Consider the following 26,419-nt stretch of genomic DNA (forward strand, 5'->3'; position numbering starts at 1 on the left):
TTATAATCTGACCAATTTATCACACCCTCTTCCTCATTCACTACACACTTGACCACCTGGAAACTTCTATCACACCCGTCGTTTACTCACTCTTAACATAGTTATGAATAACACGCACACACTCCACTATTAACGTGTATATAGCCATTTACTTCTCACTACACATTAACTTTTTGCTTCTTGTCACAATGCCTTCGTCTACTCTGCTCTTTTTGCCCCATAACTCTCTGAGGATCAGACTTCTCCCTCTCACTAGGGCACCTCTTGCTTCTTCTTCTTCTTGCTTCCCAGTCGTGTTTTCACTTCGTTTGCTTACTCTTGTTATGTCCTGTGTTTCTACTCCCACAATCTCTCCCTGTATCCTTCTATCTTCTCTCCCACTGGCCTCCGTCCTGGACTCCTTCGTTAATGCCCAGGTCTCCCTGGTTTCCTTCCTTATCACATTCCTCATCTCTGCCATTACCTCCCTGTTCGCTATGGTTAACAAATCTATCAAGTTACTTCCTTCATGCTGCGAGCTTGGTTCCTTTACCTTATTATCCTTGTTTCTTTCTTTGCCTCCATGTCCTTCATCCCCCACTTTACAGTCTCTGACTTGTCTTTCCTCCACTCTCTTTCCCACTACTACTTCGTCATTCCTGTCATCTTCCATTTCTCGTAATTTCTTCGCATTCCACGTTCTAGTCCAAATACCGTTGATCACTACTAATTTGTGACCCTTAATATGAGCTCTTAACCCCTGTAATTTAGCCCTGGCCAAATGTTTCTTCAGAGTGTTTATGTTCTTTACCCCTTCTCTACCAATGTCTTCTTTAATCCAAATTTTTGTACTCCGTATGTTATCTGCACTTCTTATTACTACTTCTGCCATCAAGGTGGAGAATAGCTTCAGTTTGATCGGTCTATCACCCCGTTTTTTACCTATCCTTTCTACATCATCAATATCGACTTCGCTAAAATTAATTCTCATCATTTTCTGGATGACTTCCACAACTTTGGATGTTGTCAGTACTTCATCTTCTGCTTTGTCTTCCGGTACTCCATATATGAATAGGCATTTCTTCCTCCGTTCTCGGTTACAGTCTTCAATTTCCGCTCGCAGCTTCACCACCTCTCCTTCCATCTCCCTTATTTTTGACTTGTGTGATATTATTTCTCTCTCGTTGGTTTCTACTCTACTCATTATCTCGTCTGTTTTTCCCTGTATCCACCTCCTTATATGCTCAAGTTCTTTCATTTGCTCTTTCATCATATTCTTAATCTGCTCAAACGGGCATACTTCTTCCACCACTTCTTTCACCACTTTCCTAATGACTTCCACGTCTTCCCAGTTCATGTTGCCACTAGAAGTCGGGCCGGGGTTTACCTCTACTCCTCCTATAACTAGTAATATCATAATCGCCACTGCCGGCAATATCATCTCGTCCATCATTCTTGTTTCCATTATACTTCCTTTATTTCTAGCTATCTCCTTTTTCCCTTTCATCTGCCATCTTCCAATAGCCACACGATATTGATTCACGCCAATCATCTTCCTCTTCCCTCTCGAATTACTTTACTGGCCACCGTTCACATTCCACGCCAGCTCTCCTGACACCTCCACACAATACGTCTGTCACCGAACGCTGACTAGGTTAGACTGGTACATACTTGTAATGGTTATAGCCTGTAATCGTTCCTGGAGATATCCAGTTACTAAAATAACAGTGACTCAGCAATACTCATGTGAACTCGGTTAACGTTGGTAGTGCATGGCCGTAGTTGATACACGGTAGAGCTCCAGCAAGGATAGCTTTCCGACATTGATGCGCAGAGACCGATAATATTATAGTTGGGGTGGTTTAATGTTCATTGAGGGTCTCCTGAGTGTCACCCGAATGTTTATTTCCGGGCTCACTAAAAATCGCGGTCTTCTGCTCTTTGTATCGTCAAGCGTATAGGGCAGGGAAGCAGCAAGCGAGTGCGTGTCTATTAAATATTTTATGTATATTATATTGAAGGTGTTTGTTGTTTTACACGCACTGAGATCTCACTCGATCACAGATCGGCCTGTCATGTGACAGCTAGCCAATTTAGTGGGGCTGGACAGAGTGGAGTGGAACATTCAAACGTTGCCAAAAGCCTGTGCAGATTACTTAGGCAAGTTAACGCATGATCCAATTCACACCACCTCACAATTCCTTGGAAGTGGGCAATAAACAAAAAGAAAATTGAAGGGGGAAAATGTGAAATTGTCACAATTTTTTAAAGATGAAAAAAACATTTTAAATTTTCTTTTAAGCAGACACAGCTCTTTTCTTCGTCACTAATACAAAAGGTTCTACGGCATTCCTCGATGTCATTCAAGTCGTGCCGTGGCGCACCGGTTGAAAACCTGTGGTCTTAAGGTATGGGGTTCAGTGCACACCAGGACATCAGGAAGATCCTTATGGATCATGAATGTGCCATTGGTGCACTGTTAGTTCCATAAAACTTTACGCATGACATTACCAGATTGTTATTAATTATGATACTGGATACAGTGTGCGACTCTCTTGTGGCAGTCAGGATACAAACCTTACATTGGCTGGCCCACAACCCCAATTTAAATTCCACTGAACAGGTTTTAGTTTGTCTGTTTTATGATAAAACATAAACTCCCTCGAACAGCTGAAGTTAAGAATGATAGGTCATATTCTGAAGTCAGTTACGGTCATTTAATAGTGTGCAGCATGGCTCAATGTCTTCAGGTCACCATTGAAGCCAGGAGAGGTGGTACCTACTGTTTTAGTGTTTGTCTGAAAGTGTTGTGGTAGTTTCCCAAATAATGGTGCTGATTGTGTGATAGAACTTTTGAAGTGCTCTGAAAGAAAAGAAAAACAACTGCTAAGTAGGAATTTTATAATAGGGAAATTTAAATAACACTGGCATTATCAACAGAAAACAGTAAATATTAGTCAATTTTGTATTTGTACAGTTGTATGTTGATAATCCTATTAGGTATGATGGCAGCCATTTCGAAGCCTTCTCAAAACAAGTCAAGAATATTGACATGTACAGTATTATTAAAGTCATAGCACATGTCAATGCTCCAAACTATAGGTGTACAGTACAGTCATGTCCCGTCATGTGTTTCAGTATATTTTGAGAAGGCACTGAATACATCCTGCTCTAGTATGACATAATTTCCTCACTTACACATTAAGAGGTTGAGATGAAGTGTCTATCTGTTTATAAAATTGAAATGAATTTTAAGATTACACTGTCAATTTTATCCTCAAGAAACAAAAAGGTGAAGTTGTCTGAGGATGATGGTGAATGAGATAAGTCTAGTGAAGGTCAAGAAGAGCGAAGTTGTAATTGCATGTGCAGAGGTGTCATCTATGTGTACTGCTTTAACTGGTTTTGATTGTGAGCTTCTTGACTATTGGACAATGGATTAGAAAGAAGATTTCTTTCCTAAGAGTGAGTGGTTTGTAACGAAAAATAAAAAACTGGGGTGTGGAAGTAGGAAATCTTCAGCTGGAAAGAACTATACAAGGAATTAATATTTCACAACAGTAGTCAACAGTTTCATTGTCATGCTTTGGAGAAAGTACACTTATCAGATAACTTTTATAACAAAGAATATCTTTGCTCACTGAGAATGTTCTGTTTTGAAAATATTGACTACTGCAGTTGAAAAATGTTTGGAATCTGGCTATGTCAGAGCACTAGAAAATCAAAATCCAGTAATATTTAATTTTATTTTCAGGACAGCCTACAAAGTTTAAGGAAAACATTCATTCAGTGATCTTTAGTCAGAAATTGATGTACGAAAACTACATAGACTTAATATAGGTCATATTCTGAATTCTAGGTTTCCACGTTGTAACATATTGGTATTACAGCTCCTAAATTTTTGAAATATAGCTGCTATTAATTACAATTGACGTATGTATATTTTATTTTTTTGACCAGGTATTGTATGTGTTAGGATAGGTTTAAATATTGCGGTTGATTGAGATCAGATGGCATAATATGTGTGTTATGTTTGTAAGGGGATGTGAATAATTGTGCAAGTTATTCTATGATTCAGATGGAAAGTTTGTTTTCTGCGAGGAGAGTTGCATTGAACTCTTGGGTTGCACTAGCAAGCTTTGCAATCTTAGGGTGTGGCCGAGCCTGTAGGTATAAAAGGAGGAAGATTTAATCAGGAAGTGATTTATTGTATTTCAGCAGTGAATGAGTGAGGTTGTAATGTTGCTCACTCTTGGTACAAGGGCGCCCATGCCCGGGGGCAGGGGGGGGGGGTATGGGCCCCCCCCCTTTAGCTCTCAGGTAAAGGCAAAAATCTAATGTAGTCAGGTGTTTTTCTTTCAAGAAAATTATTTATAATTCGGTATTTCGTAGAAGTGGTAGTACCGCCCCCACCAACAGGCAGAGGATATCGTGGGTGTTATTCTACCGCCGACTACAAGTCGCCAATCATCTTTCAAAATATTAAAAATACTACATACCCCCAGGTCTAGCCCCCCCCCCCTTCCCCCCCCCCCTACAAATTGTCATATGGGCGCTCATGTCTCGGTATATTTTTCTTTGTGAAACATTGCAGGAAATGAGAGACCATAATAATATCTAAAAGCTATTAACGTGTGAATTAATCGTTTTTAAAAGCATCTAATTCCACAGTGTGCAGATTTGTTTATTGCTAACTGATCTGCATCTCATTTAGTGAAAAGTATAGTGTAACAGCATTCGGTGTATGTCAAAAATCTTCAAGATTAATAGCTCATTTTGGGACAACAGTCTGAATTATGTTGAGTGAGCTAAAATCAAGATTATCAACAATTTCATCGGAAGGAGAAGTCGGCTCTCATATGCATGCTAGCATACAGAAAAGAAGAAACGTGTTAAGTCACAGAGGCTCAATGAGATGCCAACTACTACATATCCAAGTGATAAGAAAAACTACTAGACAACTCGAATCTCACTATGAAATGAGAAATGTGAGAGAACACATGTGAGCCTGGTCACCTAGAGAGTGCGTGGTTTGGGTCACTCAGCTGTCAGCTTGCATTCAGGAGATAGTAGGTTCGAACCCCACTGTCGGCAACCCTGAAGATAGTTTTCTGTGGTTTCCCATTTTCACATTGGGCAAATGTATCATAAGGCCATGGTCACTTCCTTCCCACTCCTAGCCCTTCCCTACCCCATTGTTACCGTAAGATCTATCTATGTTGGTGTGACTCAAAGCAAATTGAAAAGAAAAAAGAAGAGTAGGTCTATTCTAATGTAAAATTGAGACATCAGGGTATTTACAATGGAAGTATAAGTGAGAAGTGAATAAATTATGAATGCCATTCTGATCAGATTCTGTTAATTATTCATAATGATGTGTTGTTTTGAAATGTTTTTTTGAATATATTTATTTTTCCAAGTTTGTTTATCTATCCTTCATGGGGAAATGCCTGTCGCACGTTATTCTAGAGTTCTATAGTTTTCAGAGGGTATTAAGAAGTAAGGATCAACCAGATTTTAAGTTCATGAACGTAACGTGGGATGAGATTTTAATTTGTTCTATTATTATAATTATTACCATGGCTCAGGCAGCCTCTCACCGGTGGTTTCCGTGGTTCAAATCCCATTCACTCCATGTGAGATTTGTGCTGGACAAAGCAGAGGTGGGACAGGTTTTTTTTCTGGTTACTCCAGTTTTCCCTATCATTTATTCCAGCAACACTCGCCAATATCAATTCAACTGTCCATCTTTAATCATTGCCTCAGAGGAGTGAGACAGGCTTCAGAAAAAGGCACAGTTCTTATCCTCGCTGCTAGATGGTGCTTCACCAGGCGAGTTGGCCTTGCGGTTAGGGGCGCGCAGCTGTGAGCTTGCATGTGGGAGATAGTGGGTTCAAAGCCCACTGTCGGCAGCTCTGATGATGGTTTTCCGTGGTTTCACATTTTCACACTAGGCAACTGCTGGGGCTGTTCCTTAAGGCCACGGCTGATTCCTTCCTGCTCCTAGCCGTTTCCTATCCCATCGTCGCCAGAAGACCTATCTGTGTTGGTGCGACGTGAAGGTAATAGCAAAAAAAAGAAAAAAATGGTGCTTCATTAATTCCTTCCTTCCCTGATCTGATTGAATGAGTAGAAACAGGCTGCAGATTGTTCATTATTATTATTATTATTATTATTATTATTATTAATAATAATAAGAATAATGAGTATTATTAGCCCATTTATGCCCAGATTACTTTTTAATTCACAGACTGAAGATTTGCACATAAAATAACTCATATAAATACGAACAAAATGGTTTCATTTAGGTCCTTTATAAACACGTGATTGGTAATGATCCGCTAAGTATATGCTCGAGAATAAGGTTGTAAAACTTGCTTGTAAATCTCACCAGACAAGAATTTATTATTTACCAACATACGTTGTATGTAGGTATAAAGTGAGCACTTTCACAAGAAAAATATTTTGTTCACAGAACACGTCACTAGACCACATAGTCAACACTAGAGCTCATATTCGTTCATGATAAAATGGAAAAGAAACATCAGAAAGAGAAAAGCTACACCTAGCACAGGCCTTGAGTGTTTTTTTCCCACAAATTTTTAATCAGCCAGGGTTGGTCACCATTTAGGAAATGACTGTCGTGTTTTTTCCTCTGGCACTTGTTCTTAACCAAACACTAGAAGTTGAGCACATCCCTTTGGGACTGTTCCTCATTTATACAAAATTATCCTTGTACCTTTTCATTATAATTTCAAGCAAACTACGTGGGGGTGAAGAATTCAACTCTCAAACCAGTCCATTTTTCTTATAATAAATTTCAGGCGATTAGTAGCATACATACACACATGTAGATGTGTACATTCATACTGGAAAAAAATACACATACATACTTCATTATAGACTGTTATGCCTTTCACTGTTCAGTCTGCAAGTCTCTGTGAATTTACTGAATGCCACCACAATCCTTTATTTCTAACTAGCTTTGCACCCTTGTTTATTTCTATATGTCTTATCTTTTAAATCGTTGAAAAAACTGAGTCTAACCATCGTCATTTTGGTCTTCCTCTACTTCTCTTACCCTCCATAACAGAGTCCATTATGCTCCTAGGTAACCTATCCTCCTCCATTCGCCTCACATGACTCCACCACCGAAGCGTACAACTTCATCCATCGAGTTCATTCCCATCTTAACTTTTACCTTCTCATTCAGAGGACCTTCCTGCCATTGTTCCCACCTGTTTGTGCCAGCGATCATTCTCGCTACTTTCATGTCTGTTACTTCTAACTTATGAATAAGATATCCTGAGTCCATCCAGCTTTCACTCCTGTAAAGCAAAGTTGGTCTGAAAACAGACCAGTTTAAAGATAGTTTCGTCTGGGAGCTGACTTCCTTTTTACAGAATGCTGTTGATTGCAACTGTGAGCTTACTGCAGTAGCTTTACTGCACCTTGATTCAATCTCACTGTAGGCTACTACCATCCTGGTAGAACACATCATAAATACATGAAAATATCTAGCTCTTCCATCTTTGTATCCCCAATCCAACATTCAGTTCTCTTGGATTTCTTGCCTACTGACATCAGTTTAGTCTTGGAAAGGCTAATTTTTATACCAGACTCATGCACTTATTTTCAGGTTCCAGGATATTTGACTGAACGCTTTCGGCACAGCCCGCCATTGGGATCAAGTCATCAGTATTGGCCAGACTGCTTACTATATTTCTACCTAAATGAATCACTCCCTGCCACTTTATACCTTTCATTAGATGATCCATGTAAACTGCAAACGACAAAGGTGAAAGATTACAGCCTTGTCTAACCCATGTACGTACCTTGAACAAAGAACTCAATCTATCATAAATTGTCACTGTAGCCCATTTGTCAGCATTAATAGCTTTGATTTTAATAATTTACTCTTAAGCCCATAGTCCATCAGTACGGCGACATCTTTTCCCTCGATACTCTTGTCATATGCTTTCTCTAGTTACACCAGATATAAACATAACTGTCGATCCCCTTGTAGCATTTTTCAATTACCTGGTGTATACTGAAAATCTGATCCTGACAGCCTATCTGTGTTTTGAAACCACACTGGTTTTCATTCAACTTCCTCTCAACAGACTGACTGCACCCTCCCTTCCAAGATGCCAGTGAACAGTTTGCCTGGTGTGCTAATCACTGAGATACCTTGATCGTTCTTGCAGTCCTTCCTGTTCCCTTGCTTATAAATAGGTGCGATTACTACTCTTGCCCAATCAGAAAATACATAACACTCCATGCTAATTTTATCACTATATGAAGCCATTTCATCCCTGCCTTCCCAATATATTTCACTATTTCAGGTCTAATTTTGCCTATTCCTAGTCCTTTGTGACAGTGGAGTTTTTCCCACCCTTTCCACTTCAAGTGTAATTTCACCAACGCAACATCACCAGGAAGATTTCCTTTTACGTTGAAAAGATTTTCAAAATATTCCTTTCTCCTGTCCAGTGATTCCCTGGGATCTATTATGACTTCACCTGAATTACTGAAAACACTATTCATTTCCTTTTTCCCTTCCTAAGATTATTATTTATTACTCTCCAGAAAAGTTTCCCCTGCCGCTTGACCTAGCCTTTCCAGGTTATTACCAAAATCTTCCAATGACATCTTTTTGGATTCAACAACTATTTGTTTTGCTTTGTTTCTTTCATCTGTGTACAATTCCTGTCTGCCTCAGTCCTTATTTGGAGCCATTTCTGTTATGTTTAAAAGCTGCTTTTACTTCATCATTCCACCATGATTAATTTTTCCCATGTTTACACAGAGTTGTTCCTAGGCATTCCCTTGCTGTTTCTACTACAGCATCCCTGTATGCTACCCATTCTCTTTCTGTATCGTGAACCTGCTTACTTTCCACTGTTTGTAACTTTCACTTATCATATCCTTATTTCCTCGTCCTGGAGATTTTCTACCTTTATTCGTCTGCAGACAGATTTCACTTTCTCTATCCTAGGCCTAGAGATAATTCGCTTCAAATCAGATAGTAGTCTGTATCATTGAAAAATCCCTGGATAATCTGCACATTCCCAAAAGATTTCCTGAATTCAAAGTCAGCTGTAGTCTGTTATGGATCCAGTGCCCTTACCGTCCCATGTGTAGCAGTTAATAACCTTATGCATGAAGAATGTATTCATAACTGCTAAATGCGTATTAGCCCAGAAGTCCAGCAAATGCTTCCCATTGCTATTAGCTTCCATGTCTTACCCACTTTTACCAATGACCCTTTCATATCCTTTAGTTCTATTTCCAATTCTCGCATTGAAATCGCCCACTAGTGCTACCATATCCTTGCTGTTGACTCTGTGATGTCACTCAGTTCTTCATAAAACTTGTCAACTTCATCCTCATCTGCACCTTTAGTTGATGAATGCACTGAAACAGTTCTCATCCTAATTCCTCCATCTGCCAAATCTACCCACATCAATAGCTCATTTACATGCCTAACAGGAAGCAAGGTTGTGTGCTATAGTATTCCTGATGAACAGTCCTACCCCACACTCTGCCCTTCCCTTTTTAACACCTGTCAAGTACATTTTATAATCTACCATCTCTTCCTCGTTATCCACCCTTACCCGGATATCATTTACTCCTAGCACATCCAGATGACTCTTAGCTGACTCAGCTATTTCTATTTTCTTTCTTTCATAAGTCACATTAACATTGATAGCTCTCAATCGAATTCAATTTCGACAAAATTAGACAGTAGGAGTAAGATTCTCACTGTAGAAAAAATTTAATGACATTGATCATTGATTAAAACATTTTTCTCATTCCATTCAAACTGAGGAAGTTGGTCATGTGGTTAGGGTTGCGTAGCTGTGAGATTGCATTTCGGAAATGGTAAGTTCGAATCCCAGTGTGACCGTGCGAGATGGCTATGCGGTTAGGGACACACAGCTGTGATTTTGCTTTTAGGAGATAGTGGGTTCGAGCCCCATTGTCGGCAGTCCTGAAGATAGTTTTCCAGGTTTTCTCATTTTCACACCAGGCAAATGCTGGGGCTGTGCCTAAACTAAGGCCACGGCCTTTACTATTCCATCATTGCCGTAAGACCTATCTGTGTTGGTGCGACGTAAAACAAATTCAAAAAAGGAAAAATAATCCCAGTCTTGGCAGTCCTAAGGATGGTTCTCCATTGTTTCCTATTTTCACACAAGCAGATGCTGGGGTTGTACCTTAAAGCCATGGGCACTACTTCCCAGTCCTTGCACCTTCCCATCCTTGTGTTGCCGAAAACCTTTGATGTGTTAGAGCAACGTTAAACCACTAGCAAAGAAAAAAACCATTCAACATCATTAACAGTGGACAGGTCCGCATGATGGCTGTGATCATTAAAGTGTCAAGTCTCTATGGTCTTACACCATGGTTAGTTGGTTTGAGTCCCATTGGAGGAAAAATATTTAGTCATTCAAATGTTGGCTTATAGGATAGGAGAGGTGATGGTATACAATTTCTAATTACTAAATTATGTGCTAAAAGCCTGGATTCAGTGCCAAACCTCTCCGCAATGTTCATAATATGGAATGAGAGCATATGATGCAATTGATGGTGATTCGTCTAAGGGATGGATATGTTAAGCTTTGAGCAGACCCTTTAGTGTTATTCAAAGGAGTGGGCTATGTGCTAACACCAGGTTTCTGAATTACCATCATCTCACAACCAGAAGTGCAGGTCACCCATGGGCATCAGGCAGAAAGATCTGCACAAGGCTAGCCGAACATGTCCTTGGACACTCCTATAACTAAAAAGCCATATGCTAAATAAATAACACAACAAACAGGAGTTGCTTACGGTGTAGGATTTTCATTACAGTAACATATGATGTCATCAATATTAGAGAATTTTCCTTGAATCATTTCAGTATCTTTCATAACAAACAGGTGTTTCTTAGAGCTCTGCACATAGTGACTTAATTGTTGAACCTGTGCAAGAGAAATGTGTTGCATATTCTTCTACTGGATGATCCTGTTCAGAGGTCCAGATTTTGTGAATGGATGCTATATACCTCATATTCATAACAAAAATTGACCAAAATGTATTATTTTTGTCAGATGAGATACGAGTCAACCTCTACGGTTGTGTGTAGGGTTGCCATATGCTGTGGATTTCATGGACAATCCATGATTTTATTGCGTAAGGAGAATGTCCAGGCTGGAAAGACAAAAGGCTTGTGATACGTTATTGTAGGGAAAACAAAACCAAATCTCATGGCGCAACAACCCCAAAGGGCCTTGGCCTATCACGCGACTGCTGCTCAGCCCGAAGGTCTGCAGATTATGAGATGTAGTGTGGTCAGCACGATACATCCTGTCAGCCATTATTCTTGGCTTTTTAGACCAGGGCCACCATCTCATCATCAGATAGCTCCTCAGTTGTAATCACGTAGGCTGAGTGAACCTCGAACCAGCACTCAGGTCCAGGTCAAAATCCCTGAAATGGCCGGGAATCAAACCCGGGACCTAATGTAAGAGGCAGGCATGCTACCCCTACACCGCGTGGTTGGCATTGTAGGTAAAGTAAGACATGCAAATTGGATGAGTCTTCTCTTTGACCAGGTTGTATAATTGGAATGTCTTTTGACAGAGACAAAGGTTGAAAATGTCGAGAAATGAAGTCCCAACAAGAAATGGGTAGACATTTTTCATGATTATGTTCCTGGAGAGCAGTATTCTGAACTGCTCAAAATTGTATGGTATTGTTTGTCTGTTCTTGGGCATAATGCGAATGTAGAGGGAGTGGGGGGGGGGTGTTCTAGTGTCTGCCCAGTCAGCTGAGGAAAGGAAGAGGTTAGCCTAACATCTGTAAATACAACATGAAATACATAAGTTGTAAGATTTGCGTAGGCTTATTCAAAATCACATCAAGTTCCTTTTTTCTATTCTTGGCTCTTAGAAGGTCGAGTGGTATAGAAATGCTTACTGCATTATAAGTACACAGTTTTGTAGTACTCATCATTAAATGAAGTAAATACAAACATATTATTCTCTTAGGATAAGTGCTTCCTGATATCGGCTGTACTCGTAGGTGAATTATATCCTGGTATTGGACTTTTAAATTGGGATTATGGCAACCCTAGTTGTGTGTGTTCATAAAACAATTACCGGTATTGTTATTGGAGCACTGCTGAACCTGATATCATACATGAAGTGCCTTTCTATGGTGAGGAAATTTCTGTGTGGTTTATCATGAGCTGCTAATGAGTAATAAAATTTCTGTGTGGTGTACCATGAGCTGCTAAAGAGTCATGCATCCCATTTTGTTCTACGACTGCAGTTGATTCCCTCATATAAGTTTTACGAGTACAGTTTTTTACACCTGACAGGGAGGATGATTTCACCCCTCTCCATCAAGACTTTTCTTACAGTTGATATTTCATTAAGAGAAATTGAAAGTGTGTGTAACAGGATTATTAGTTGGACTTTGTTTGTGATATACAAGACATACCTTCAAGAACTCAAAAGTATCTTATCAGGAAATTACCAGCAGTAACTCAAGAAGTACATTGAGTGATTAATAGTTGCTTAAAATGGTGCCACTGATCTTGATAGCTGCAGTCGCTTAAGTGTGGCCAGTATCCAGTGTTCAGGAGATAATGGGTGTTCAAAATGGCGTTTCTCCGCACAAAAACGATGTACAAATTGAAAAATCGAACATTGTCAGATGACCTACGTTCAAAGCCTTTCCATACTTGCTGTGGCACCATGAGGGATCATCATCGGCTGTACGTTATCTTCATTCTGTATAGATTTATGTCTGGAAAAGAAATCCAGAAGGAGCGCAGCATTACGGGGCTGTGTATTATGCATGAATACGCAATTAAATCATTCATTCACTTGTATAGGTCCCATGCTTCGGATTTCTTGCAATCAACATTAATATTTTTGTGTGTATCGTTCTTTTTCACAGTCTTACCAAACTCACCTTTTGAATTTCTTTAAGTGATATATATAGATCACACAAGTTCGCTACTTGAGGTAACTGTCGGCATTATGGTGTAACCGTGCATGGTAGACACCACAAGTTACACTGTGGTGGCAACTGATTTGATTATGAGGGTATTTAGGGGTTGTAGTAAGGATATGAATGAGAGGTATATAAGTCGCTTGTAAGAACCCAAATGGAGTATGGTTCCTCCTGTGGATGGGACATTCTGCAGGATTGCTTGATTCTAGAAGTGGAAAAGATTCAAACAAATGCAGCACAATTTATTGCTGGGTGATTTCCAACAGAGTACTGTTATGAAAATATTGCCAATTTTGGATTGGGATGACTTGGAAGTAATGAGACTAGCTGCTCGGTTAAGGGATATGTTCCAAGCTGCTAGCAGAGAGATGACATGAAATGACATTTGTACATGAATAAGCTTAAGTAGAATTTTCAAAAGTAGGGAAGATTAAAATATGATCATAAAGTTGGAATTCAAGAGGAAAAATTGAGACAAATATTTAAGGGATGAGGGATTGGAATAATTTACCTACAGAGATGTTCATAGGATATAAACTTCGTGGTTTTGATCTGTATTGAATTGTGATCACAATAATAATTAAACTTATGTTTTAATGGTCCACCTTTTGCGTATGTTATGCAATGTTTACATTACATTCTTAATAGGGATGGGACAAATGGTTACTTTCCAGTATCATGTTCCTGTGTATCCGTTACACTGTAGTATTAGGTTGGAGTATTAGGATATGAAAGTAACATAATACAAGTTGCAGGTCAACTTTTGGAAAGAACATTCCTTTTACCTGCTGTCTCTTGCAGCCCCTAACCGCACCTTAGTAACTATTGTACTTATAAATAGCAGTACTATATCTTCATCTCGCTTTCTTCTCTCCCACTGTCCCTTTCGCTAGCTCGTCACTCACATTCTTAACTATTCCTAGAAAAATGTTTGCAATTACCCATTTACATACTTCGAAACCTTCATGTATAAAAAGCGCCGTGACTGCTATGCGCATTCGTAGATGTCCAAGGATCTGTAGTTAAACAGACATTAGGACCAGACTTTATAAAATATGTTGATGAACGAGTGTCATAAACACGAAGATGTACAATATTATAGGGAAGGATCCACCTTTCAATACTCCGTAGTAAAAAGTAGTTACAACCTGTTTTTTGGGACCGGTTTCAACACATTTCAAGTGTCATCATCAGCCAATTAGCGAAGATCTTAAAACAACTAATATATTGAACACAGGCAAAATATTAACATTGTATCATATTGTAGCAATTCAGTTAATGTTCAAAACACAATAATCACAGTCAAGAGAGTAAACAGAACATCACTATCTTGCGCCGAAAACAAATATATTTGAAGTTCATAAGCAGATCAAGTATGCACTGATGTAAAGTCGTTGCTAGGCAGGTCTTGTAGGCATTCAATATTATAGGGAAGGATCCACCTTTCAATACTCCGTAGTAAAAAGTAGTTACAACCTGTTTATTGGGACCGGTTTCAACACATTTCAAGTGGCTGATGATGACACTTGAAATGTGTTGAAACCGGTCCCAATAAACAGGTTGTAACTACTTTTTACTACGGAGTATTGAAAGGTGGATCCTTCCCTATAATATTGTACATCTTCTTATTTCTCTATTCAATACGGAACAATCATGAAGTTTTTAACTTTAAATGTCATAAACACGTCAATTGACGCCTGAATGGGTCATGAGAAAATAGCGCTACCAGGCAAGACGTGAGCAGAGTTTAATCCAGTACTTTTGTATTTGTTTTTTTACGTTGCACCGACACAGACCGATCTCATGGTGACGATGGGATAGGATAGGACAGGACTAGGTTGGAGTCAACCGTGGCCTTAACTGAGGAACAGTCCCAGCATTTGCTTGATGTGAAAATGGGAAACCACCGAAAACCATCTTGGGGATGGGGTTCGAATCCACCATCTACCGAATACAAGCAGACAGCTACGTAACACACACTGTGTAGCCAAATCGCTCCGTAAATCCAGTATAAAATGCTCCAAAATCGTATTTTGTCATTTACAGAAGGTTGTGGATATGTGGTAAACAACAGTGTCCAGCGTCCTCTTTTTTTCCGCTGTAGGCCTATATCACTCCTCTTTTGTGCTGGTAAAATTATGCTGGCAGCTTTTGCTGCACTGCTTCACAGGTTGCAGTCGATGACGAAATTTCAGGACGCACAGATTCACGTGATGGCACTTGCGATAGCTTTTCAGGACCTGATATTTGAGTACCATGTACATTATCAGAACTAAATGAACCGATAGAATTTTTAATGTTTTAAAAGTATTATTATTATTATTATTATTATTATTATTATTATTATTATTATTATTATTGGGTACCTTATTTCACCGCGTTTCTAAGAACCGTTTTGCTGTAATTGAGTTATTGTCCACATAAATCGTATCGGATGCAATAAACCCACTCACTCATTGTCCAGAACACGGAGTGAAACTCGAGATAAAAGGTAGGAAGACCACGTGCAACTGTTCCGAGGAACTACGCTACTGTATGTATTACCAGCGGTAAGCCTAATACAAAGCATATCTGTAACCGACCAGCAAGTAACAAGATAGGAATATCAGTACTGCCACTAAACTGTTACAAAAGTATCGCTTGCGCCTGCGCAAGAGTGCACGCTTAAAGCGAGCTACTATGGTTCCTAATACCCGTTAGCCAATCAGAAACTCCCTACCCTTCCCTTGGTTTCGCTGAGACAGTTACTTTTGTATTAGGGTCTCCGGAGGAACATAATATTTCTGGAACAGCTTACTGTTATGGATTAGGATACAGTATCACGTTACGATATGTAACTCCCATCTCTAATTCTTAATCTTGGAACTAGTTTTGGCCTTGGCTGGCCATCATCAGCCATAATACAAAACTGTACTAACACATCTAATGACTAAAACAAATGTACAAACACAAATGACGTTAAAAGAAATTGAAAAGATCTGGGATGAACTATGTGCACAACACGTGAAATATGATGAAATTAAAATAAGGCTCTAAAATCTTTGGATGCATTACATCTTGTTAAAATGTTTCATTAGTGCTTCTTGTTAATATATCTTGAAAAAATGCTGATGGAGATCGTCAAAAACAGCGCACAAAGATATGATTGGCAGTTCATAGATTGCAGCTGGTAGAAATTTGCAATTCAATGCAGTGTCCATGAAGTTAACCTAAATAAATGATAGTCAAAATTAATGAACTAAAAGGAGAGTGCTAATAAAATGGCATAAATAGGCCACGCTCCACATGTTGCAACGAAAGGTAAGTCTCATAACTAATGCCATTTGATTAGCACACTCTCTTCTTTTAGTTCATTAATTTTGACTATTGTTTAGGTTAACTTCATGGACACCGCATTTAATTGTGAATTTCTACCAGCTGCAATCTATGAACTGCCAATCATATCTTTGTGCGCTGTTTTTGATGATCTTCATCAGCATTTTTCAAGATATTTTAACAAGAAGCACTAATGAAACATTTTAACAAGATGCAACGCATCCAAGGATTTCAGAACCTTATTTTAATTTCATCATATTTCACGTGTTTTGCACATAGTTAATCCCAGAACCTTTTAATGTCACTTGTGTTTGTACATTTTAGTCATTAGATGTGTTAGTACAGTTTTGTATTATGGCTGATGATGGCCAGCTAAGGCTGAAACTAGTTCCAAGATTGAAAATATAATGTAAACATTGCATAACATAGTATTGAAAAGGTGGACCATTAAAACGTAAGTTCAGTTATTATTGTGATAACAATTCAATACGGATCAAAACCATGCAGTTTATATCCTATGATTATGCAGCCAACCAGGTAAAACTAAAAGCCTATTTACTGTATATTAGGTCCAAAAGTCAAAAATAGCCAGATTGGGCAGACACATAAAATTTCTCAAACAGTGGATCACTCAAAATTTGACACCCAACTTTTTTAATGGCAATTTTCAAAGACATCATTCTTCTTTTCAAATTACAAAGACCGAAACTGGAACAAATAAGATTTGACTGAGAGAGAAGATTAGATTTTTGTACAAGAAGAAATCCTTTTCAAACCATAGATTATACGAGACTCACCTCGAAACTACAAGTTTACTGTCGGATGCGCACTGGAAAATATTTCAAACTCAAGTTGACAATAGATTATTTATTGTATGATCTAAGAAACAACAAACCCTGGGGAAATATTTGCACATGTTATTGAACTCCAAACTTAATAATAGCTATGCTAAGGAAACCGGCAAAATCACTAACATGCCCAACCAATTTCACCCTCCAGTCATAAATTTGTCCAAAGTATCATTGAATGATGATGAAAGTTCCATTTTAGCCAAGAGTCCTAAACACAATTGGCCTAATTTTAACACTCTCAATACAGCCATCACTATGACAATAGGTGAATTAGCCATTAGCAAATTGCCAGCAGAAAAGCAGGATGAAGTAAGAATTGAAGTACACAAGAACCTCATTAATCCGGATTAAGTGGGACCGGAACTGATCCGGATGGTGAAATCCAGATAGTCCGGAAAACTAAAATACAAATACAGTACATATGATACAACATATTAACATAAGTTGTACAGTAATACCTTTTTTCATTTGTATTAAAAATATAAGAACACTTCATTTACAAATTTGTTTTATGCACTAAAATAATGTTTGAGCCTTTTCTGTTTTACCTATGTATAGAGTTTGCGCGCAGCATGATCACGAAGACGTTTTACTAACATCAGTTCTGCCGGGGTGGTTTCAGTCTTCGATTCTAAAAAGGCCGTCAGTTTGTCCAGCTGCATGGTTTCATTTTCAAATTCACCATCACTCTCGTCATTACCTGCCGAGGAACAAGAGGCAATAATTTATTCATCTGTCATACCATAGCCTGAATTAGTCATTTTTCAACCAGTCATTTACGTCGTTCACACCTACGTTAGAGCATCCGGGAATGCGTGCAAATGTGTCAAGGAACTCGGAAGAGTCTACAGTTTCCCGTTCTCAATTCCAGCCGAATGCCAGGACGGTACCTTTGATAGACCGTGGCTGACTTACTTCCAATTGCTGTCCTTAACTATCCTTGGCAGAAAAGACATTCAAGAAGAATCGACTCCGTAAAAGAAATAGTGTACAAGTAAAAAGAAATGTTATTTTTGATCCGGATAAACCGGAGATCTGGTTTAATGAGGGCCGGATAAACAAGGTTCTTGTGTAAAAAGAAAATTGAACAATATTCTTAACTCAAAAAACAATATTAACTCCCCTAATTCACCCCTTACTACTCACAACAACAATCGCTACAGGGATTCGATTCTTGTACAGAAACAAATACATGCTCTCAAAAAGAAGATTAATGATAATAGTCTTATTATGAAAGCAGATAAGGGTAAAATCAGCGTTATAATGAATACAAATGAATATGTAAGCAAACAAATCAATTTTTTACAGATAGCTCATTTTTTTACGGTAAAGGACCTTACCCCGATAATCCAACGTCAACTTAAGCAGACCCTTAAGAATACTTCATATTTATAGACTCATTGACAGATTAAGAAAAATCTAAATTAGTATGAACCGAGGTCTACCTACCGCCAAGACCTTCCCCAAGGTACAGAAGACCAGTGTCCTTATTCACCCGATCATCAACTATAGACTGAGCCCTTTATATAACAATTAGAAATAGGATCATAGATTACGATACTCTTTATATAATGTATGGATACCCTTTATATAAAGCGTTGCAATTCATTCAAAGGTTTTTAACCCTCGAACTGGTAGTTGAAATAGCTCTAACCAGTAGGTGCGCACCACACATTTGCAGTATCTGATGTATGTCAAACTGACAGATGTATTATTCACAGAATATGCACATAATACACTGAAACATTCATCATGAACTGTATTATTTGAAAAGTGGTTTGCATTTACCTTCAATGTAATATTATGTTAATTTTCCACCTCTTTAAATGCCCCCACAAAAAATCAAAAATAGTTTTTTACTTACACATCAAATATAAATGACTAATCAGTTTTTCTGAAACTTTTTAATATACTTTTGTAGAGAAATTAATTCCAATGATAGGCATGCAGATTTTAAGTGAATAGTGTTAATACTCGTTGGCTGAATGGTCAGAATACTGGCCTTCGGTTCAGAGGGTCCCAGGTTCAATTCCTGGCTGGGTCGGGGATTTTAACCTTCATTGGTTAATTCCACTGGCTCAGGGGCTGGGTGTTTGTGCTATCCCCAACATCCCTGCAACTCGCACACCACACACAACACTATCCTCCGCCACAATAACACGCAGTTACCTTAATATGGCAGGTGCCGCCCACCCTCATCGGAGGGTCTGCCTTACAAGGGCTGCACTTGGCTAGAAATAGCCACACGAAATTTAGAAATAATTTAACTTTAGGAATGATTCAATAAAAAGTACGGTAGTTGATAGAGCTCCAACCGGTGGGTGTTCATAATGTACCTCAGGTGGCACAACACTTGTCCATTCTGCTGCAGTAGACCTTGAATTTACAGATGCATTTAATTCTATTACAATATCGTCATCATTTAAATCCAAAAATGTAGGCATCGTGTGTGCATAACACACAGTAAATAATGAAGGCAAGTCACAACAAAATCAACACGTGTTTCGGAGCCGTACGAATTGCGACCTTCATTTGTTTCAAAGATATTGCATGTAAATGGATGTATTTATCAGTGAAACATTCCCCATTCTAAGTAGAATGCTGCCATCTAACAGAAATATTCACATCTTCTAGCTGTATTTACTGGTAAAGTAGACCTGATGATCTATCGTTGAGATAGGCACACACCTGCCGATCTATCGTCAGTTACCGGTTCGAGGGTTAAGAAGCGACTATAGATTTTTGTCTAAAAATCCGTTAAAAACACTAAAGAATTGATCAATAAATTTAAAAAGTTCAATATTCAATCCAATCTTTCTCTTCATTTGATATTGTAAACATGTATCCTAGTATACAAATTTCCAAGGTAAACCCCATTATTCAAAACAATTTAAGTAAATACAGCAGCTTAAGTATATTAGAAATACAGGATTTCATGTCTATCCTCAAATTAGTTATAAACAACAATTATTTCACTTTTGATAATGTCTTGGAATTTTGGAACATACCAAAATTGATGATGATGATGATGATGATGATAATAATAATAGTAATAATAATAATAATAATAATAATAATAATAATAATAACAACAACTTTGACAACATCCTTTTCGGGGTAAGATATGTAGATGACACCATAGTAATTATGAATGAGAGCATAACAGACACTGCTTCCACTTTCATTAATCTAAATAACGTTGATCTGCATATAAAATTCACACTTGAATCCGAAATTGGACAGAAAATTCATTTTTTAGACTTAATTTTTATCAGGCACCCAGGCTCCTTAAGATATAAGATTTTCAGAGAACCTTCCCAAATAGTCACTACAATCCATCAAGATTCTTCACACCCTCAAGTTCACAAACGAGCAGCTTACAACAGCATGGTGTATCGAGCCTTCAGTGTTCCAATGTCAAAAAAGAGACCTCAAAAAAAAGTTGAACGCTATTCATAAGATTGCTCAATTTAATGGATACAGCAGTTTCATTATTGAAAGAATAATCTATTAATATTGCCCCTCAACCACATCGAAAAAAGATTAAACAATTCTTCTTATTCTACCTTTATGTTCAACAAACAAATTTATAAAGTCACCAACGTCTCTAAAAAGCATGATGTAAAAGTAGTTTTCAAAACCAATAATAAAATGCAGAAGTCAAAAATGCCACATCCATAAACCAGTTCAATTGTTTTTCAAAATCAGGGGTGTACAGGATTAAATGTAACAGTTGTAATTTTTCTTACTTTGGACAGACTGGAAGGAGCTTTAATATAAGATATGCATGACTGTAATCACAAATGCACACATAAAACAAGATACGGAAATTCTCAGTCATGAACAGAGGACCCCTCCTTAACATTACAGGAAGCTGCTTCATACATATAGATCAATCTTTTAACCCAAATTATAATCTTAATGACATTTCTGAAAGGGCAAATATCCTGTTTGACCTTATAATTCCCACTCTTAGAAACTTCAAACCAAAAAGTCGTAATTCAATTTTTCATACTATTCACAGCACCTTCCCTCAGCAGCCACCTGTTTCCCCACATCCTTCAGCCCTGCCTTAACCCCTTTCCCATCTCTCCCCCACCCCCACCCCCTTCCTCTTCCTGCCCACTACTCTCTCCTTGCCTTGCCCTGCCCTGTCCTCTTTCCTTGCCCCGCCCTTTCCCTTTCTTTTTTCCCTCTGAATCTTTCGATCCAATCTCAACTCCTTGCTGTTCGTCATACAGTAGGCCACGCACCACATGCCGCAACTAAACGTAAGTCTCGTATAACTTATGACATTTGAGCACTCTCTCTTCTTTTAGTTCATTAATTTTGACTATCATTTATTTAGGTTAACTTCATGGACACTGCATTGAATTGCGAATTTCTACCAGCTGCTACATATGAACTGCCAATCATATCTTCGTGTGCTGTTTTTGAAAATCTCCATGAGCATTTTTCAAGATATTTTAACAAGAAGCACTGATGAGACATTTTAACATGATGCAACGCATCCAAGGATTTTGTAGCCTTATTTTAATTTCATCATATTTCACGTGTTGTGCACATAGTTCATCCCAGAATCCTTGAAAGCTCAAATTACCCCAACCATAGGCAAGTGTATGGGATAGACTAGTACAGATTGTACAGATTAGTACGTTTATTAATTTGGCTTATTTTGTATATTTAAAGTATCTCCCAGTAAAATCCGGGACAGAGAACACTTCAGATATATGACCATCCCCCTTGCATTTAGTTTAAAACTTCACTGAATATTTGTTTTTCTTGTGTATATCTTGTCCTGTTACCTGCCCCTTATACTTGTTCAATCAGTTATCCTTGGTCTGCATTTAGGACTGTTGCCCACCTGACAGATTCCCTTAGTCTTAGTTGTGAAGTTTGTGTGAACTGAAGTATAAAATGGGGATGTTGAGCAGTCTTTTCCTAAATGACTTCAAAGAACTTGAAATTTCTAAAAGAATATTTTTGTGAGAGTCCACCTTTTCAATACATTGTTTTTTATTGATTTACATAAATATTATTACGTTATTATGTCTTAAGCGGGACATGTTTAGCCCTTTTTTTTTTTAGGCATCTTCAGCTGCTGTTCCTACTACCTAAGATCAAAATAGCCAGGATCCTGGGTTTTGTTTAATAATAAATACTTTAAATGGTTAAGCTGACATGACTTGTTTTAACTAAAAATATTTTTTTGTATATTATATATTCTGTAGAAACATCCACCTGATGTGAATTATGACGTTCTATGTATAAAAATATATAGCTTGCATTCAATTGCTCTGTCTAAAAAAGGGTAAGTTTACAATTATTGTACATTTTATAAAAACATGATTGATATTCTTAAAATACTTGTGATGACATTGGTTGGTTTGGATTATTTAGTCTGTAATATCCAATGTGCGTGCTCTCACTGGAATCTTCGTGGACTTGAGTGTCACCTTGGGAATAAACATGGGTAGCGTTTTCGTAGGATATTGTGTGATCCGTTGTCTGAATGTTGCTCTATGGTGATTAAAATTATGTAAAATCTTGTCGCTGTGTGGGTTTGAAGTAGAGACTTCTCAAGATCGTTGTGACATTTGTTGTGATCTTGTTGCTTCCTTTAAGGGTTGATATTGGTGGATTGAGTCTGTAACGAAAAAAAGTACCTTAGTTGTGAAGTTTGTGTGAACTGAAGTATAGAATGGGGATGTTCAGCAGGCTCCTAGTCACCCCGTTGCATCTCTTGAGGCCAGCTTGCTTTTGCGACACCTTCTATCTGACTGGGGATGGCTAATTTCGTGCACCTCATGTTGTATCTCTGTGTGTTAACATGGAGGGGTATGGTTTGGGGAGGGTGGGCAGATGAGGGGATTTATCTGTGAGGGGAGCTTTTACGTATGGAAATTTATTGATGTTTTGGAACAAGTTTTCTTTTCTTTTTTTAATATTTTTAATAATTGCTGGATTTGATCGTATAAAGGAATTTCAGCCTCTGTAATGTCATTTAAATTGTGGTTTCTGTTTAAAAAACATATCTATGGAAATATTTTTGTATTCGTTCATCAAAATGCCTTCTTTTATTCTCTTGTTCTATGGTCATGTAGGCATGTCCAGTTTCTTTCATATGTACGCTCATTGCCAAGAATTTATAATGTTTGTCTGCATTGTAGTGTTCTAAGTATTTTGTTGAGAAACTTTGTCCTGTTTGCCGTATGTATGAGATGAAACATTGGGTACATGTGAGTTTGTAAATCCCGGATTCTGAGTATTGGTCTTTGTTGGAGTTGATGCTATTGTGATTTATAGTCCAATTAAAACAACGTGCGTGTTCCGACAGCTCACAGCACATGGCGCCGAGCAAAGGAGTGGGAGTGCTGTGTTGCCACACGATCCAGTTGAAGTTACTACATCACAATCAACCCTTTTCATTCTGCGCTATGCACTGTGGAAAATTATATCCATGTACGGGGATCTTGAGAGCGTTAGAATAACATTAACACTCAGCGGACGACTGTTGGACATTTCCCGACATCCCAATTTCCTGTTCTGGACGTACGTCGGGATATACCTGCCACCTGTTTCCGCGGTAAATATATATGCATGTGAAGTAATTATGTGTGCTGTTGCTATCTATAGTTATTGTATAGAACCTTTAGGAATGTCACAGCCTTCTAGATGCGTTAAAACTTTGTTTTATGAGTTTTTACAGGTGAATAAAGGACAAGCTGTTGTTTTGCATTTAATCAGCTGTGAAAATGGCGGCGCACAGACAGGGTAATGCTACTTCGTCTGATATAGCTCGTTTTTTAGATGAAATCGACAGCAGTGATGACGAATTATCAGTTATGGACAGTGAGTTTAATGTTTCTGAGAGTGATGATGACAATTCTAGCAAAATAGAAGTAGTTGAAAGCAAGAATGAAAGCGATATAAATAGTAGTGAACCAGACAATGGTTGGAGAGTTTATTGCTCAGCTGATCCGAACTTTGTAAAGAAACCACACACTTTGATTAGTGGTTTCCCACCTCTCACAGGTAAGAAACCATCTACTCCCGTTGAATTTTTTAATACTATTTTTTATGGAAGAATTGGTAGAACAAATTGTTGATGAGACTAACTGCTATACAAGAGAAAAAATGCAAATGAATGCTTCGAGAAGTACCACACGGAGAAGAATTATAAATAGGAAAGGGGCAAACTGTCTTTCAACTACATGTTTATTGCTTATAGGGTGTATCTAGAGTGATAAGTTAATTCATAATGTTGTGAGTCAGACTTTGTATCTTCATTATACCTTCATTGTAACTATACAGCTTTTTCGAAGAAAAGAAAATACGACTAGTGCAGGACTACACAAGGAAAAAATTTGTCCGCAAAGGGTTAAATATTTTATGCTATTATTCCAAGGTGGCTCAGCAGTAATTTTATCAGCTCAAATATCGTAAGACATACTCCTCATTCCCCTCCCCAGAAGATTGACTTTATTTTTAGGTAGATTTCAGTAGCAGAATGGCACTTTGACTAGCCTGCGCTCAACATTCCGGGTTCAAATCTGGGTGAGGATGGGAGAAATATCTAAGAGATTTTTGTATATATAAAGAGGAGAAATCGGTCAGACCCTGTCATAGGCGTCGGCACAATTTAAGATTGCTTAAAATGAATTTAAGATGCCAGCTATAATTGAAATTCCAGTTGCGAGAAGTAAAAGTCCGTCTTTCACCGTGTTGTTTCGAGTGCCTTCAAACATGCGATCATTAGTCATGGGACCTCTTTTTATTGAAATCCGAAGCAAGAAACCTTATATATTCTAACCACAGGTCGTGATTCTTAATTTCTAAAATCTTGCATGTTTTGTCCACCTTAATGAGAAGGAAGCGAAGAATAAGAAGAAGAATTGAAAATTATTGTTTTAAGAAACAAAAAATAATAAACATTATGAACATTTTAAAGGGTGATTTAAACACCGTAATGTGATGGTCCAGATACATTCACTCCCTCTCTTTCCCCTTCACCTTCTTCACAAGGCTCCTTTTCTTTCTCCACCCCCCCCCCCCCCCCATTCTAATTACTGTAGCTTGAGATATCTTTACCTCTGCTGCTGTTCTTTTTACAACTTTAGCGTCTCTCAGTAGGCCTCAGTTTTCCCTTTCAGACTCAAAATATTCTTGTAAGACACACACCATATCGTGAGCTTGACCATGAATAACCAAGCCATGCCTCCCCATTACGCTTGCCTTTTTCCTAGGTGAATGATCTTGGTTGGCCACGTCGTTTAGTGGCGCTCTGAACGGGTTGCACCATATTGTAGTTCAGTAAATGACAAGGTGTTAAAAATGACACTATACTACACAATACTAAAATTTGCACTACACTAAAATGCCAGTCTTAATAATGATACACTTATTAACACGAAAACAATAGCATTATAAATATTTAGCTGGTTTCAGAGACACACTATACAGATATCACTCAAAGCAGACACTCTTATATAGCCCAGCCACATGTGCTATGGTATACTAATTGGAAACGTGGAACTCTTTTTCACTTCTTTTCACCCCGCCCCTGTTAAGTGCCTTCTCCGAAAAGAAAAAAGGTGCATGTTCCTGTATTTTTAAAGGGCTTTCCAAATACCAAGTTTCTTGTCTCTAACATGTTCAGAACCAGGCGAGTTGGCCGTGCGTGTAGAGGCGCGCGGCTGTGAGCTTGCATCCGGGAAATAGTAGGTTTGAATCCCACTATCGGCAGCCCTGAAGATGGTTTTCCGTGGTTTCCCATTTTCACACCAGGCAAATGCTGGGGCTGTACCTTAATTAAGGCCACGGCCGCTTCCTTCCAACTCCTAGGCCTTTCCTATCCCATCGTCGCCATAAGACCTATCTGTGTCGGTGCGACGTAAAGCCCATAGCAAAAAAAAAAAAAAAAAAAACATGTTCAGTTTTTGACATATAATGTAAATATACCGGTACTCATTTAAAAAATTCACCCGCTTTTCCAATTCTTTCCAGCCCCTTAATGGATTTTCCAAAAACAAAAAATACGTGTTTCGTTATTTTTAAAGGAGATTCCAAATAACGGTTTTCATGTCTGTATGTCTGCAACACTTTCAGTTTGAGATGAATGTATTCTCATAAGAAAAATTCAACTTCTTTTCTTCACTTCTTTCCACCCCTCTCCCGCCTTAAGTAGACCTTCCGAAAACAAAAAATATGTGTTTCTTTATTTTGAAAGGAAATTCAAAATACCAAATTTCATGTCTGTAATAGCT

At 38.2% G+C, this 26,419-nt stretch overlaps 1 protein-coding gene across 2 annotated transcripts in view; it reads left to right on the forward strand.

Annotated features, from left to right (window-relative positions):
* The window catches only part of LOC136862976 (uncharacterized), a 176,540-nt gene that overhangs the window by 22,053 nt on the left and 128,068 nt on the right, over window positions 1–26,419 (forward strand). Inside the window, exon 3 of one of the 2 annotated variants that reach the window (XM_068225829.1) lies at window positions 23,491–23,739. The exons of the other annotated variant lie outside the window; for it this stretch is intronic. Coding sequence (XP_068081930.1) covers window positions 23,491–23,739 — 249 coding nt within the window. The remainder of the gene's footprint in view (window positions 1–23,490; window positions 23,740–26,419) is intronic. 2 annotated transcript variants of the gene reach the window in all.

The sequence above is a fragment of the Anabrus simplex genome, chromosome 2 (genome assembly GCF_040414725.1).
Source record: "Anabrus simplex isolate iqAnaSimp1 chromosome 2, ASM4041472v1, whole genome shotgun sequence".
Taxonomy (NCBI): domain Eukaryota; kingdom Metazoa; phylum Arthropoda; class Insecta; order Orthoptera; family Tettigoniidae; genus Anabrus; species Anabrus simplex.